This window comes from Colobus angolensis, unplaced genomic scaffold, assembly GCF_000951035.1.
Source record: "Colobus angolensis palliatus isolate OR3802 unplaced genomic scaffold, Cang.pa_1.0 Scaffold175, whole genome shotgun sequence".
NCBI lineage: Eukaryota > Metazoa > Chordata > Mammalia > Primates > Cercopithecidae > Colobus > Colobus angolensis.
This window is the reverse complement of record NW_012114877.1, coordinates 6,112,972-6,130,608: the sequence shown is the minus strand read 5'-3', so window position 1 is coordinate 6,130,608 and position 17,637 is coordinate 6,112,972. Positions and strand designations below refer to the sequence as shown.

Genomic DNA, 17,637 nt, shown 5'->3' with positions numbered 1-17,637 from the left:
CTATGTGAGTAATTTTATAGTTTAAAATACTACATTTATGTGTGTTATTTTCTAAAAGCAGAAAGTGAACATTTTATAAATAGAAAACTTCAGTGTACAGACCTCTTTCTTAGACTCACCTTTTGAGAATGCTATTATTCATATTTTTTATTTCCAGCTCCACCTTCCCCGTAGTTACTCTGTAAAGTGTGGCATGGATGTCTGCGTGAATGCCCAGACTCTGACTTGTACCTGGATACCCTCTAGGTAGAAGAAGCTCTGATCCAGATCCATGATCCAGAACTCAGGAAGCTGCTTAACCCAACCACTGCAGACCTAAGGTTCGCAGATTACCTAGTGAGGCACGTGACTGAGAATCGGGATGACGTCTTCCTAGATGGCACGGGCTGGGAGGGAGGTGACGAATGGATCCGGGCCCAGTTTGCGGTCTACATTCATGCCCTGCTGGCTGCCACACTGCAATTAGGTAAGAAACCACGCAGAGCACACAGCTACTGTTTTATTATAATTTTTCATTTTGTAACATTTATGAGGTTTTGGATTGCACAATAAATACATATTCCTTATGGAAAAATTACCAGTTATTCCCTCACACAGAGATAGCCACTTTTAACATCTTGAGTACTTTATAGCCTTGCAGATCTTTTCCTATGCATGTATTTTGGATTTTGGTTTCATGGTACTTTTGGTGGTCCTTTTACAAAAATGGATCCCTTTATACATGTTTTCTGCAACTTTTTATTACTTTAGAAACATGTATCAACATAACATGAACATACATCATCACTTTTACATGGCTGCTTCGTATTCTGTGTTTGGCAGCTATTTATGAATACTGCCTACATGTTTTTAAGATGTATAAAGGGAGAAAGAAGAATATAAAAAATAGAAATCATTGAAAACCATGTTGTAAATGATTAAATCTTCAAATTTATAATCCATTCTAAGAAATATTATTATTCCTATTAAATGGTTAAAATGGGGCAGGTAGACATGGACTTACTCCTGCATTAAAACTATCTCATTCCCCTTGGGAAAAAAATATATGAATAGTGAAAATGGAGCTCTGCAATGAGCTTTTCAGATTGGACATTTGGCAAATATTCATTAGAGTTGTTAGAAATGTGTTGAGCTTGTCTTTTTGTTTCAATTAACCATTATTTTTTCAATTGTGATGAAATACACATAGCATAAAATTTACCATCTTTACGATTTTTAAATGTACAGCTCCACAGTGGCATTAGATACATTCACATTGTTGTATCAGTAGATTTTTTTAATCACCACCACCGCCACCACCACCACCGCCGCCGCCACATGCTCCCAGGTTAGTTGTTCACGGTGCGTATAAGGAGTTTTAAATCAGGTTTCAGGAGAGTTTTTCATTTGTAAAAGATAGCTGAGGAACAAATCCTCATTTGTTAATAGGATATTTTTAAATGTTTGCCACCACTACCAATGTAGCAGCTGAGACACCAAAATTAAATCCTTTAACCCCAAATCATTCAGTAATCTAGAAAGAAAACTTCAGTCTCCACTGTCATGTAGCTTAATTAATTTGCTTTTTTAAAAATATTTGCCCAGGAGGCTGTAAGCACTGAATAATAGTAGCTCACCTTTTTTTTGAACATTAAATATATGCAGGGACCAGTGTTCTGAGCACTTTACCTCTAGTAATTCATTTCATCCTCACAGCAATCCTGAAGGTAGGTACCTTGTCATCACCTTTTACAGAAGAGAAAATGAAGCTCACAGAGGTTAAATAGCTTGCTCATCCATCTGATAAGAGGCTTAGGCGGGATCTGATCCCAAACAGTTTGGCTTAGGCCCATATTCTTAACAAGTAACAAGGTCAAATGAGGAAATTCACCCCAATGAACTGCTTGAGGAACGTGTTCTTAGAACAAATTCTTTATGCTGTGTATGGAACTGTGTATCTCATTCATTTCCTTTCCTAGCAACAAAAGGTACTTTGTATTTCACCTTCAAAGCAAACAACATGCAATTAATATGTGAAGTAATAGCCATTTTTATCAGTTCTCCAAACCATTTCTGATCTTCCAAGTGGAGGAAACACACATGGGTACTTTCCCATGGTATTGATAAAGCTGAAAACTTTATCAGTTTTCTGTATATTCTTTTAAGTCTTTTTTTTTTTTTTTTTTTTTTTTTTAAACAGAGTCTCACTCTTGTCGTCCAGTCTGGAATGCTGTGGCGTGATCTTGGCTCACTGCAACCTCCATCTCCCAGTTTCAAGTGATTCTCTTGCCTCAGCCTCCTGAGTAGCTGGGACTATAGGTGCCCGCCACCGCGCCCGGCTAATTTTTGTATTTTTGGTAGAGATGGGGTTTCGCCATGTCGGCCAGGCTGGTCTCGAACTCCTAACCTCTGGTGATCCACCCTGCTCGACCTCCCAAAGTGCTGGGATTACAGGCATGAGCCACCGTGCATGGCCTTTTTAAAGTGTTTTTGACAGTGAAATGCTAGGAAATTCAAGAATGAAACACCAAATAGACAAAGTCCAAAGAAGAGAATATCATGACTGAAAGAACCACTTTGTGTATTCATTCTTAATCTCTTTTTTTGTAGAAAAATGGCATTTATAAAAAAGTAGAAAGATATCCCAATTGCCTATGCCATGCATATAAACCAGTATGTTTATTCACTGTCAAGCATACAGTTTTTGATTAATTAATAATACTGTCCTCATAATGGTAAGGATAACGTGGAAATATTTCGGAGTTGTAAGGAACCTTGGAAAATATCTGGCTCAACCCTCTTATTTTCCAGTTAGGAAAATGAAGTTCTGAGTGATTAAGTGACTTGTCAAAGGCCCACATAGCTCCTTAACAGGATTTCTGGAACTAGACCCAAGTTTCCTGACATCTGGTAGGCTATCTCCCCCAAATATGGGAGGGCAGGGGGATAAAGTCGTTCCTTTACCCTTTTTGGTTGTAGTCTTCACATCCCTGAATGGCTATAGCCCAGCTCAACTTCTTTCAAATATTTACTTGACAGATAATGAAAAGATATTATCAGACTATGGGACAACTTTTGTTACAGCATGGAAGAATACTCACAACTACAGGGTGTGGAACAGCAACAAGCATCCAGCACTTGCAGAAATAAATCCAAAGTAAGCACATCCTCTGAAGATTGTAGTACATAATGGTTGGTTTACGAGTGCCCAATACAAAGAAAAATCTATTTTAACTTTGATATTGTGAGTATCTTCAAGAATCCCCTTAAGTAGGTCATAAAAAGGCTCCCAAATATAGAGAAACAGCTTAGAAACTGCTTCCATATTCAGATTGTTATACAAAAAGCATGAGCATTATGGGAAGCACTGACATTTCCCTGGCTCTCGATGTGATTCAGAGAGGCAGTCCCTGGCACTCGGTGATGCTCAGTACACAGTAATTCTTCTCTCTTTCCCTGGAGCTGTTCTTTACCAGAATGGTTCAACAAGATAGAATCCTAGAAGGAAATACCACTGGTTTACTGTATGCGTAAAACTAGGAGGCTATTTTAAAACATGACGTATGCGAAACCAATTAAAGTTAATATCTGGGGCTGGGCTCATGCCTGTAATCCCAGCACTTTGGGAGGCTGAGGCAGGTGGATCACAAGGTCAGGAGATCGAGACCATCCTGGCTAACGATGTGAAACCCTATATCTACTAAAAGTACAAAAAAATTAGCCAGGCGTGGTGGCAGGCGCCTATAGTCCCAGCTACTTGGGAGGCTGGCGCAGGAGAATGGTTTGGACCGGGGAGGTGGAGGTTGCAGTGAGCCGAGATTGCGCCACTGCACTCCAGCCTGGGCGACAGAGCGAGACTCTGTCTTAAAAATAAATAAATAAAAATAGATGATGTTTTTTATAATGATACAAGCATACACCATTTTCTTTTTTTTTCCTTGAAACGGACTCTCACTCTGTTGCCCAGGCTGGAGTGCTGGTGCGATCTTGGCTCACTGCAACCTCTGCCACCCAGGTTCAAGCAATTTTTCTGCCTCAGCCTCCCAAGTAGCTGGGATTACAGGCACCTCCCACCAGGTCCGGCTAATTTTTGTATTTTTAGTAGAGACGGGGTTTCACCATCTTGGCCAGGCTGTTCTTGAACTCCTGATCTCATGATCCACCTACCTTGGCCTCCCAAAGTGCTGGGATTACAGGCGTGAGCCACCGCGCCCAGCCAAGCATACACCATTTTCATTTGTATCTTAAACTTCTTTGTGAGGAACAAAAGTCACCTTCATACTGACTACCATATTATCTTGGGACTAGAGTTAACTTTTCTAATGTGATTTAAGACGTGCTAAAAAGGATACTTTGCTGCACACACACACACACCCCAGATATTTAAGCCATAGCAACCTGGGGAAGTATCTGCATGAGTAAGGTGGTACACAGAGGGTTTTGGGTAACATGTCTGTTAAGCTTTGTATTATGCATCAAGAAAAATAACCAAGGAGCTGGGCACATTGGCATGTGCCTATAGTCCCAGCTACTTGGGAGACTGAAGCGGGAGGATTACTTGAACCCAAGGTTTCAAGGCCAGCCTAGGCAACATAATGAGACCCCATCTTTTAAAGTAAAAATGACTAGGTTCAGCACCAATTTTGGTGAATTTAATCATCACACTTGGCTGTAGCAGAAACCTATATTGCCATTTGACTATAGTAAAAACAGAAAATTAAAAGGCAAAACCATTTTAATAGTATTAAATGAAAGGGCTGAGTTCAAAGTGTTCTCCCTCACTGACTACAAAGTCTCTATTCTCAACATACTGAAGGGAAACAGATGTGGAGGTGCTTAGCAGGATGGCACTCACAGGGTGGTGCTGGGAAGGCAGGTCAACCTTGACTGTCCAAGCAGTCAACATGCAGAGCCATCCCAGTCTCCCCCCTGGGCCCTGCACTGGGAAGCCTGGTCAGATCTTTATCTGTCACTACATCTGGTGCTTTTAACTTGAACCAGCTCTACAGATGTTAGTACAGGTCCAGAAAAGCCTTAGCTGAGATGAGTTTTAAAAGGATTATGAAATAGTGCTTAGAAGAACATGTGAAGAAACTGAGGCTATTTAGATTGAAAAGAAAGCTGAAGAATGACTTGTTAACTAAAATATATAGGTAGGGAAATCACGCAGATATGATAGTGCAGGCCAAGGGAGAACTTCCCTTTCGTCTTCTGAAGGTTCACTGGAAAGTCAGCTGGCAAAAGGCAGATTAATAGGAGAAATGGCATGCAAATTTATTAATGTGCATGAGGGAGAGCTACAGGGTGACTGGATTGTGTAACTAACTTCACACTTAGCAGCCCTCAGAGAGAATTGATGGTAAATGTTTCTTTCAGACCTTTAAAGGTGTCAGACACTCAGTTCATCTTTCCTATATCTTGATATTGGAGGGCCTCAGAGCAAACCAGGCTGCATTAATGCAGATTTTCTCCACAGATGCAAATCTACCCCCAAAAAGACAGCTTTTCAGTTATTCTTGCATTTCCAGCCCTTCTGAATAGCCATCTTGAAACACATCAGATAAGTATATTTTTGGGTGAATAATTAGTTTTCTTCAATAGCAAATTTTCAACGTTTTTACCAAATTAAAAATAACAAATGCAGCCGGGCCTGGTGGCTCACGCCTGTAATTCTAGCACCTTGGGAGGCCGAGGTGGGTGGATCACGTGAGCTCAGGTGTTCAAGACCAGCCTGGGCAACATTGTGAAACCCTATCTCTACTAAAAATACAAAAAATTAGCCGGGCATGGTGGTACATGCCTATACTCCCAGCTACTCAGGAGGCTGAGGCAGGAGAATCGCTTGAACCTGGGAGGCAGGTTGCAGTGAGCCGAGATTGCGCCACTGCAGTCCAGCCTGGGTAACAGTGAGACTCTGTCTCAAAAAAATAAAATAAGAAATGCTAGACTTCTGTTGTTATCAGAGGGTGTCATTTAGAAATATTTCAAACTAATTATAACTTTTGAGAAATATGAAACCCTTTAACTCTTAAAGATTAGGGAAGGCAGCATTCTAACTTAACAAGCAGCAGGCATATTTCATCCCTTAAATATAGCCATTCCAGCACACAGAATGATCAAGTGATGTGTCAGTATTTCAATCCTGTGATTCAGGAATCTAGGAATAAGAAGTGTTACATATGCTTACTTTGGGCCATGAAGAGTAGTTTGTTGTCATTTGAAGAACCATTAATTTTATAAGTAGCTATGGATTTTACTAGGGTCACTTTCTTTGTTAGACCTTGACAGAGGGACCCCTGAGATAAGAATTGAATATTGACCCCTCCATTTATGTGGTCAAGTTGCTTGATTTTTTTTCCTAATGCCTGTATAATTGCAGAATGCCTGGTTTATATATATATATATTTTTTTTTCTTTTAATATATTGGAAATAGGGAAGTCTGAATAATGTATTTTCTTACAAAAATAACGATATTGCTGGTTTTTTTAAGACCTACCTTTTGAGCTGCTTTTCTAACAGAAAGTAGAGATTTTGTTGATCCATCCACAAATATTTACATAACCAATAGCATACATTTGTAAGATGGCCAGGATCAAGGTATGATCTATGACCATGTCCTGAAACCAGTGACTCATCTTGACTGTCCTGGGGAGCTTGTAAAAAATGTTGATGCTTGAGCCCCACCCAAGACAGACCAAATAAATTAGAATGTCAGGATAGCACTAGCACTAGCACTAGCACAGGCTACACACACAAAACACACAACACACCTGTTTTACAAGTGAGGAAACTAAAGCTCAGAGGGGTTAGGTAATCTTTTCTGGATGTCGTCACTGTAAGTGGAGAGCTGTGATCAAAGCCAAGTTTCCTGATACCAAATTCAGCACTGCCACCCAGCTGTGTCGTCCATGAGACGCTTACTAATATTTTCTTGTGATAACTCTTTTCTGCAGCCTTCTTGGTAAAATACTGATAGTTTAAACTCAAACTTTTTTTTCACAGCCATCCATTTCAAGGCCAATACTCAGTATCAGACATGAAGTTAAGATTCTCACAGTAAGTACTTAAAGAAAATGCTGGGAAAATTCTTAAGTCTGAATTTATGCCATGTGTTTCATTGCTAATTGGGGATTGTTTTTCTCTACTTGATAGACTTATGCTTCAAACAGTAACCAAATATGTGCATAACATTCTTTAGCTCAGTGGTGTGTATGTTTCAAAGTGAAAACACCGCTGTTCCATAGAGGATGGTGTGAACTAATAATAGGATTTACCATTTTTATTTTGGTGAAATGCTTTTAGCAAACCATGGCTGTCAGAGAGATGTAGCCATACATACATCCTTATGTCCTCACCACTTTTTGGTTCATCTGTATATTCTTCTCATGTATTCTGAAAATGCACATGCTTAAAAGGTTAATAAATTCATAACAAATAATTTAGCTTCTTTTCTCAGTAATTCTAATTTGGGATGGTCACAGAGTGATTATCGTGTGTGTGTCTACGTGTCTGTGTGCATGTGTGAGATTTTTTTTAAATTGTACTTAACACTTCCTTTATCTTTTACCCAGTTCTGTTCAGAATAGTGAACGTGGCAAAAAAATTGGAAATGTCATGGTCACAACTAGCCGGAATGTTGTGCAAACAGGAAAAGCTGTTGGTAAGCCAGGAACAAATTGGAATCACAACACATCCATTTTCTATCTTTAATATGTAATTGATAAAACAAACATAAAGTTGTAAAGATGTGTGTTATCACATAGTAATACAAGAGTTTTTAAAATTTTTGTTTTATTCATTTGAAAAATTCCAAATTCCAAAAGGTCAAACTTCATTACATCTATGACAGAATTTTCTGATGAAATCACTGTTTTGTTACCAAGATTCAAGCTTCACCAGAGTTTTCTTCCCCCATTCCCTGTGCTGTCCACAGTTCTTTATAAATGGCAGAGACTCATAATAAAAGTAGGCATTAGGAACTACTGTCCTCTAAGGTAGTATTACACAATAAAGAAAATGAAGCCAACAGTTGGTTTTTCGAAAAGGTCAACAAGATTTATAAAATCTTTACAGACTGGTAAAAATAAAAAGAAAGAAGATACAAATTACCAACATTAGGGATGAAAGAGCGACGTTAGTGTAGCTCTGACAGAAATTAAAAGAACAGCCAGGCGCGGTGGCTCAAGCCTGTAATCCCAGCACTTTGGGAGGCCGAGACGGGCGGATCACGAGGTCAGGAGATCGAGACCATCCTGGCTAACACGGTGAAACCCCGTCTCTGCTAAAAACTACAAAATACTAGCTGGGCAAGGTGGCGGGCGCCTGTAGTCCCAGCTACTCCGGAGGCTGAGGCAGGAGAATGGCGTAAACCCGGGAGGCGGAGCTTGCAGTGAGCTGAGATCCGGCCACTGCGCTCCAGCCTGGGCTACAGAGCCAGACTCTGTCTCAAAAAAATAAAAAAATAAAAGAACAGAAAATAGGGGAATATTGTGAACAACTTTATGCTAACAAATTTTAACAACATAAATGAAATATACAAATTCTTTTAAAGATTCGCATTACCGAAACAGTTGCAAAAAGAAAATATGAATAGCCCTATTATCTATTAAAGAAATTGGACCAAATGCAGTGGCTCATACCTGTAATCCCAGCACTTTGGGAGGCTGAGGTGGGAGGATTGCTTGAGTCCAGGACTTCAAGACCAGCCTGGGCAACATAGTGAAACCCCATCTCTACAAACAAATTTTAAAAGTCAGTAGGCATGGTGGTGTGTGCCTGTGGTCCCAGCTACTCAAAAGGCTGAAGTGGGAGAATTGTTTGAGCCCAGGAAGTCAAGGCTGCAGTAAGCCATGACAGCGCCACTGCACGCCAGCCTGGGTGACAGAGCAAGAGTCTTAAAAACAGAAAGAAATTAGTTGACTTTAAATGAAAAGCCTTGCCATAAGGTTTTTAATTTAAACCAGGCTGCCCAGGTGGCTTCAGTTTGAACTCTGTCAAATGTTTAAGGAAGAAATAATACTAGTTTTACACAAAATCTTTAAATAAGGTAATACTCCCCCACTCATTTGATGAGGCCAGTATTAGTATCAAAGTCAGACAAATGGTAGCATGTTCTTCTGCACCTAGCTGTTTTCGCTTAAAATATTTTGAATATTGTTCCACATCAGTTCTAAAATTTTTCATTCCTTTTCTGTATTTTTAACTTTTATTTTGATGTAGTTTCGAATTTGTACATTGCAACAGTGCAAGAAAATCCCAGTTATCTCTGATTCACCAATTATTTACATTTTGCCCCATCTGCTTTGTCATACAATGTGTTGTAAAAATAGGGCATTACTACTTCCCTAGCTTCTGAAAGAAGTTGACTAACCGTTACTAAACACAATTCAAAAGCCCCAGAACTAGGTAATCTTTGTGTAGGGGTTCTTATATCCCCAGTTTTCTGAATACCTAGAGAGAGACAGAAAACTCTACAGACTCATTTGTAAAGACAAACACAGAACACACAGCACTACCACTAGGTTAGTTTTATTGCAAAGGAATGGAATTTAGCACACAAACATTTCCAAACAATATGCCTTTGACTTATTTTGAATTTTTATTTTTTAATAGAAAAACTATGTTATATTACAGATGATTATAGATACATTATTATACATTATTACTTAATTTTTAGTGATGCTGCTACTGATAAATTCTAAAGGCAAATCTCTTCTATACTCTCCTCTCCAAGAACAGTGGGAATGTATTAGTCAAATAATTTCACTTAGCATCACCTTTTTTCCTGAGACAGGGTCTCACTCTGTTGCCCAAGCTGAAGTGCAATATAGTGCAATCTTAGCTCACTGCAACGTCTGCAACCCCGGCGGGATCCTCCTGCCTCAACCTACCAAGTAGCTGGGACTGCGGACATGCGCCATCATGCCTGGCTAATTTTTCTATTTTTTGTAGAGAGAGGGTTTCGCCATGTTTCCCAGTCTGTCTCGAATTCCTGTACTCAAGCTGACCGCCCGTCTCGGCTTCCCAAAGTGCTGGGATTACAGGTGTGAGCCACCATACCTGGCCTAACATCAACTTTTGAGATAATGTTGTATACGACACAATAGACGTGGGGCAGATAGAGCTCTATACATCTTTAACATAACTTCATTTTAGATGACAAAAGCACATTTCCCTAAAACAACCTAACCACTCTTCCCTGTTTAGGTGGTTATTGATTATCAAGTTGGCATTTAAGATGCACAAAGCAGTTTGACTTTTTAAGCTCTCTAATAATCCTGATACATAGCCAGTGTTGCTAGCACTGAGGGTATTAAAGAAACAGTATACTTTCAGAATGGTTAGGCAAGTAGGCTCCTATGCTAAAAAATCATCTATTTTTCCTTAAGACATTCCCATGGAAAGGGATTGTTTTGAAACTAAAAATTTAAATGATATTTTGGCTACTATTAACATATTGGTGTGTTCTAGTGAATTAACATTTATTGGCTGGGCACAATGGCTCACCCTGTGATCCCAACACTTTGGGAGGCTGAGGCAGGAGGATCACTTGAGCCAAGTGTTTCAGACCAGCCTGGGCAACATGAGACCTTGTCTCTACAAAAAACCAAAAAATTACCCAGGTGTGGTCACACATGCCTATGGTCCCAGCTACTTGGTAAGCTGAGGTGGGAGGGTCACTTGAGCCCAGGATGTCAAGGCTGCAGGAGCCGTGACCGCTCCGCTGCACTCCAGCCTGGGCGACAGAGCAAGACATTGTCTCAAAAAATGGTTTTAAAAATTTTTTAATTAAAAATGTATTAATTATGTTGGTCTTTCACTGTCTTGTAACAAAAGTTAAGACATTTTTCCTTTTGTTTTTCTCCTCTCCATCCAGGCCAGTCAGTTGGAGGAGCTTTTTCCAGTGCAAAGACAGCTATGTCTTCATGGCTTTCCACTTTTACCACTTCCACCTCCCAAAGTCTCACTGAACCACCGGATGGGAAGCCTTGAGCAGGGTGTCAGAAGCTGCTATTGCTTTCTGAGGTTTAAGTGTCCCCTGTCTGCCTGCTGCTCCCAGGCTGTTATCAGCCACAGATCCACAGCAGGGGACCATATGTCGAACTGTTTACATAGACGGTTGCTCTAAGTGAATGTTTCAGGATGCCGAAATGATGAAATCACAGCCATAGCAGGGATGGCTTTCCAGGTTGGGGTTTCAATTGACTACTTTTATTTCAGTCTGAGCCTGATTAAAACATACAGTGAACCTTCTAATGAATTTTGAGTTCTGATACTGTACATTGGTTTACTTTAGAAGAGTTTTTACTTATGTAAATTTTGTTCTGTTTTGGTGTTTGAATATCTAGATGGTCATTGTAATTTATACTTGCTAAAATTAATTTATATTACCGTTTTCTCTAAAGTTGGCCTTAAAATGTTCTTATAAAGTGAAGGGGTCATACAGGTGGGCCTTTATTATTTTGCTGAATCCTATGATGATTATTTTGCTTTCTACCCACAAAACATTTATTAATTCACTTCCTCCCAAAAACATGAAAGTCAGGGGTAGTAGTTCTGAGGATTGGGTGTTTTATGTTTTTAGTTTGTTCTTTCCACATCCTTAAAAACTTGCTTTCAGACATCAAGGAGTATATCACTGTGCTTTCCTCCTCTTTATAACTGTGCAGGTGGCTGTGCAGAGAAATAGCAGAGTGATGGTTCAATGACACTGAAGCAGTTTAACATGAATGTGTCTGTAGGGCAATACTTTCAAAGACCTATGTGTTTATTTTTCAACCACAGTCATGTTGCAGTCTTTTACAAGCACTTTTTAAAATTCACAGTTTGTGCCATCTGTTTCACTTTTTTTGTAGCGGGGACAGGGTTTCGCTGTATTGCCCAGGCTGGAGTGCAGTGGCGCCATCTCAGCTCACTGCAACCTCCATCTCCTAGGTTCAAGCAATTCTTGTACCTCAGCCTCCCAAGTAGCTGGGATTATGGACATGCGCCACCACACCCAGCTGATTTTTGTATTTTTAGTAGAGATGGGGTTTCGCCATGTTGGCCAGGCTGGTCTTGATCTCCTGGCCTCAAGTGATCTGTCTGCCTCAGCCTCCCAAAGTGCTGGGATTACAGGCATGAGCCACTGCGCCTGGCCTGTTTCTTTTTTAAACAGTTTTCTATTGAGTGTTTGCAGACCTACAGCTTTTCTCGTAGTCTTATTCTTCATAAAGCTTTTCAAAGCACTTAGTCTTCTACTTCCCTAACTGAAAGTCTTCCTATAATCAATCCCTACCCCCTTCTATAAGTATTTTAAAAGAAAAGCAAGGTGACTGTATTAAATAGAAATCTCATCTTAGTTTATATTCATCAAAGTAAGAGGCAAGAGAAGAAAACTGCAGCCTTGACATCTGTCATCTGAGAAAGGACATCTGGTTTCATGTTAGGTACATACATGCATGTGCGTGCCATCTACTGATGATCTGTACACAGCTGGACCTTGTGTGTTTGCCATGCTCAGCTCTCATTTGCTTTTCAAGGAGACCTGGGATGGGTGTTCTCAGAGAGTACTTACAGGGAAAAGACTGCCTTTTCAGTAACAAAGGATACTTGGGAAATACATTGTGAGTATGATCTATCCCAGATTGCTGGGGCATTAAAGGAGGGCACTGATTATATTTGGTTTATTCCTCACGAAATGTTTAAGAAGTAAATGCTCCCAAGGCATTTGAAATGAACATAGAAACATAATCTAAATATCTCTAAATTTTCCACTTTGTGTTTTCTAAACACAAATTGTATTACCCATTTGAGCATAACTCAAGAATTCAGCAATGATAAACTGAAGGGCTGAATGTGAGAACTCCATTATTTCCACTTCTTCCAAGAAAGTTAACCTCAGGAAATACTGTTTGAATAGAAGAAATACCAAACAAAACCTTAAACAGTACTCTAATCTTTTTGTGCTGAGACTATAAAGAATTCATTCTAACATCTTGTTGTTTCTCAAGGACCACATCATTCGTTGGAGCATGATAGTGTGATTTGTGTGCAATTGTTACCTCTCAGCTGCTGAAGTTCACACTTCAGGGATCTAGGAGCCCTGTGAGGGGTCATCCAGCGAGATGCTGATTTGTCTTTTCGCTGGTATGGTTTCTATGATTGGGGTCAACTCCCATTTTTGACCCTTCAAAAGCAGCCCAGCTAATGCTTTGGAATCCACTGAAATAAAAATAGTTACATCAAGTTTAACTTTCTTTAATACCACTTGTTCCCCATTTGAATATACACTTTGATCGGACTTTCTATTAACATTTCTAGCTAACAGTTTGATTCTTAGTGGTCACTTTACTGACTTTCAACATAAAACAAGTATCTCAGAAAATACAGCTTTCATCATAGAAATGGTCAAAAGACCATAGCTGTATTTCCTTCAGGCTCTAGGAGGTGGAGTTTTTCAAGGAACACTGGCCCTTGTATTGTTGGCAGGAGCCCCAGGGCAGTTCGCACAAAGGCAAGAAGCCTCATCCCTGGTCCTGTGACCCCCCCCACATACTTCAGGCTTGGATTCTAGGCTCCAAGTGGCCAGCATAGAAGCAGCAGCCTCTCTCCAAACCCTGGCTCTGTGAGCCATAGGAGCCACCACTAGGCCATCTTCTGACACAGCCCTGGTAAAGGTGTGTGTGTTGTTGGCCAAACTTGCCCCAGTGCTTGCTAAGGCTTGTGTGTCTAAGAACTGAGTGTTTGTACCTAGGTATGAGGGAACCAGGGTCAGCCAGCCTTTTTCACATGTGCCAGGTACACGCACTACATCAATGTCTTGGTGGTGGCTTCGCTGCTATCCAGGTGACTTAAAAGTTTGGAAAATGTCCCTGGTATACTTCAATTCCTACTAGACATTGTAATGACAATGGTGTACGTAAGGAAGAGAAAGTTAAAGCTACCAGTTGTGGAACAGAAATAGTTGCATGTCCAAAGGTGGCTTACAATGATTGTGCATATGCACTTGGCTCACATAACCAGCATGAATAACTCTTCCCAAATGCTTGTGCTTGTAGATGAATAGTCTCTTCCCAAATCCGTTAGCGATTACCCCCTGCCAAGCACAGCCCTAAAACAATTCTCATCCACTTTCCTGTTAAGAAACACAGCAGCAATATACTTTGACAGCATACCAGAGCATATGATGTGACTTGCTCAACCTTATCTTCCTTTCCAAATTCTATACGAAGCGTCTGATGTTTTTTAGAATAATTTCCTTTGGAAAGCCAAGGAGAAAGCAAATTCAGAAGAGAAGTGAGAAATTGTTGCCTGGCTGAGGAATAAGATGCTTAAAATCTGAATTAAAGTATTTTGAGAGCAGTATTTCATGTGCTAAGAGTTATAAGAATTCTTTTAGAAAGCAGTTAGAATGTTACTCTGCTAGTTACAAGTTTTAAAGTCATGCTATAGCATTATCGCCCTGGTAGGTAGGTTTTGTTATTGTTTTATAGTTTGTGAATAAAAGTTTTGTAGAAGTTACAGCTAGTGGTCTTTTCCCTCCAGAGCCAGTGATGAGTGTTGGAGCACTTCATCTCTGGAAGGGGGTCAGTGTTCTGACCTTTAACCACATGAACTTACCTGTGTCAGCAGTTGTGGAAAGTAGCCTGTTAGGACAGCAGCTGCTAAGCGTTGCCTGGTATTTTAGTGGGGAGATGGTTGGGACTCTTAATGGCATCAACACTTGCATGCTCTGAATCTTTGATCAGAGATGAGGTGCCATTCGTGGCATTTCCACCCCATCTCGTGGTAGCCTTTAAAAGTGGTAGAAGATGCTACCCTAATTCCCTGAGGATTGTCATTCCATGCAGCGTAAGGTGCCGCGAGGAGTTTCTCATTCCAGTTCTTTGGACTTCGTAACATTGGAATTGTTTTTCCATAATTTCCGGCATTCCATAAATATTTGTCAAGGACAAAGAAAAGGAACGTGGATGTCTATTCTTTTCATATGAATGACTTTGTACACATGACTTCCTGCTTTCATTATGAAGGAGGGGAAACTAGTTCGCTTATATGGTAACTCCAAAGTTAAAAAATTGTGCATGTCTGAGGGGTTGAATATATTTTGTAAAACTCTAAATACATTTGTATTTCTGTGCTGTTCTAAAGTTTACCTTTTTACTTATATGAAAGATATAGAAACTATATATTTAAATCATGTAAATGGAACAGTGTAGGGGGTTTTCCCGATCTTATTTTTCATCAGCTTCTCACATCCACGTAGATGCTGCTCAGATTTTTTCGTGTGTGCAATATGAACATTTGAACATTTCAGTCAGGTACTGAGCCAGAAAAGGTAATTGAAGTTTTCAGAAAGCTTATGTGCTTAGAAAATATTTTGTTGTTTTCTTAAAATAATAGTATTTTGTAGCTGGAAGAATAAGATCAAGGCTTACATGTTTCAGGCCCCTTGGTCACTGGTTCCTGAATTTAGGAAACATTGGATTAATGAGTTGGTAAAGGCATTTAGTGGTTACAAAAATAGTTTAAATATTTACAATTAAAGGCTTTTCACAAACCTTTTCTAAGAAAATTTAGCTGAGAAAACTTAAGAAGTTTTCTAAGGAAGTTTAGCTGTGGCACATGTTTTGATCAGAAAGGTATTTTCTCTTTGGTAGTTTTAAAGTTTGTACTAGTTCTTTTTTTTATTGTTAAAATTATAAATCATGTCTAATCATACTGAATTGTAAAACTTCTGTTGTATCTTTATTTTAAGCGTAAATGAGAATAAAATGATCCTGTTCGCCCTGCCTACAGTTGAACTTGACCTGTCCTTCTAGAAGTACCCTGTGTGTTGTCCATGTGGTTTCTGTCCTCCTTCACAGTTCAACAGCAGCTTCATTTATTAAGAAACCACACAGAATGAACTAAAGACTCATGATTCATTTACTCTCATTTTGACATCACTTTGACAGTGGTCCCTCAGCCTTCAAGGCGGTGAGCTCTTCAGGAAGAGCCCCTTAGCTTCTATGGAATGCTAAGTGCAGGGAGCTGCACAAAGTATCAAGCAGAGCTTGGTCACAAGATAATGTCTCATTAGGACATTGTCCCAAGCAACCCATTTTGCACCTGGACCGGTAAGTGTCAAGAGAGCCCTTGATATTTCCACTGAGGACTCCTGGCACATTTTCATGTATACATTCATGTACTGGGTTCCCTTACAACTGTTCCACAAAATGGGCTTTGGGATGTGCTTCACAGAAGAAGTGAACAAACTTCCTTGCACCCTGGGAATGTGTGCTTCCTCGAGTGCTGCTGCAGGGTTGAGCTGAAGTTACCAGTGTTCTTTGATGTGGACTGACAGCCCTGGAGCTGATGGGATAACTTGAGGACAGTGGAGCTGCCTCTACTCAGGGAAAGGAAGGCATCTCCTTCCCTTTGCAGATGTCCCCCTCAGACTGAGCTCTGCTGTGGGGGTGTGATGGGTCCCCTATCACCCACCAGGGAACAGCTGCCCACCCTTCATTCTGATAGAAGTTGCAGTTATTTAATCTGGTAACATGTGGAAGGCGTGTGATTAGGGAGCCTATTCTTTCCAAGGAAAGTTCTTTCTATCCTTCATGAAGGGCTTCTCTCTGCCTGAGGTAATGTACACAGGGTTGGGGAAGCCACTGCAGCAGGACTGACCTGTCCAACGTCACCATCAACAGATCCTCACGTGGCACGGATAGACACTTTGTATGATCATGAAGATCAGAATGGTTGCGTTGTGTTCCTGATCCCATGAGCACCTGCCTTTGGAACCACTGACATCCCAACATAACATAATTAGGATTCAAATGTTTTTAAATGTTTCATTGGACTGGGCTGCAGTCCTGGAGCACACAGATGTAGGCCAGGCCTGGAAAAATGATGAAAGCCACTTAATGAAATGATCATTGTTGAGGGCAAGTGATGGGTTCATAAGGGTTTCTAAGACTATTCTGTTTGTGTATGTTGGAGAATTTCCATAATGAAGAGTTTAAAACTACTTGCTAGCCATTAAACAACTTCATTACCCATGAAAAGGCACCAGTTCCTGTGTGGCGGACCCTGAGTGCCTGACTCAGGAATTGGCTTAATTTCGCAGCTTCTCCACGGATGCCCTGGCCTCCACAAGCCCCCTTACCAACTGAAACCTTGGCTGCTGTTGTTGCCTTCCCATCCTTCTAGTTGTTGGAGGAGCACTACTGAGAGAACCTGTAGTACATAGTAATCAAAGACCCAGCCCCAACCTCTCTTCCTCCTGAAAGTCTTCCCCAGGCTACTCTGAGTCCTTTCTAATACCTGAATTCTCAGGGGCCAGTGGCTCACACCTGTAATCCTGAACACTTTGGGAGGCTAAGGCAGGAAGATTGCTTGGACCCAGGAGTTTGAGACCAGCCTGGGGCACACAGGGATACCTCATATCTACAAAAAATTTAAAAATTAGCTGAAGGCCAGGTGTGGTGGCTCACACCTGTAATCCCAGCACTTTGGGAGGCTCAGGTGGGCAGATCATCTGGGGTCGGGAGTTCAAGACCAGCCTGACCAACATGGAGAAACCCTGTCTCTACCAAAAATACAAAATTAGCTGGGTGTGGTGGCGGGCGCCTGTAATCCCAATTACTCGGGAGGCTGAGGCAGGAGAATCGCTTGAACTCGGGAGGCAGAGGTTG

The 17,637-nt window shown here is 40.6% G+C and overlaps 1 protein-coding gene across 1 annotated transcript in view; it reads left to right on the top strand.

Moving 5' to 3' along the window:
- The window catches only part of AVL9 (AVL9 homolog (S. cerevisiase)), a 112,531-nt gene extending 99,318 nt beyond the window's left edge, over window positions 1-13,213 (top strand). The window contains exons 13-17 of the mRNA XM_011938649.1: window positions 247-466; window positions 3,019-3,136; window positions 6,983-7,036; window positions 7,552-7,640; window positions 10,857-13,213. Coding sequence (XP_011794039.1) covers window positions 247-466; window positions 3,019-3,136; window positions 6,983-7,036; window positions 7,552-7,640; window positions 10,857-10,972 — 597 coding nt within the window. The 3' untranslated portion in view covers window positions 10,973-13,213. The remainder of the gene's footprint in view (window positions 1-246; window positions 467-3,018; window positions 3,137-6,982; window positions 7,037-7,551; window positions 7,641-10,856) is intronic.
- The last annotated feature ends 4,424 nt before the right edge of the window (window positions 13,214-17,637 follow it).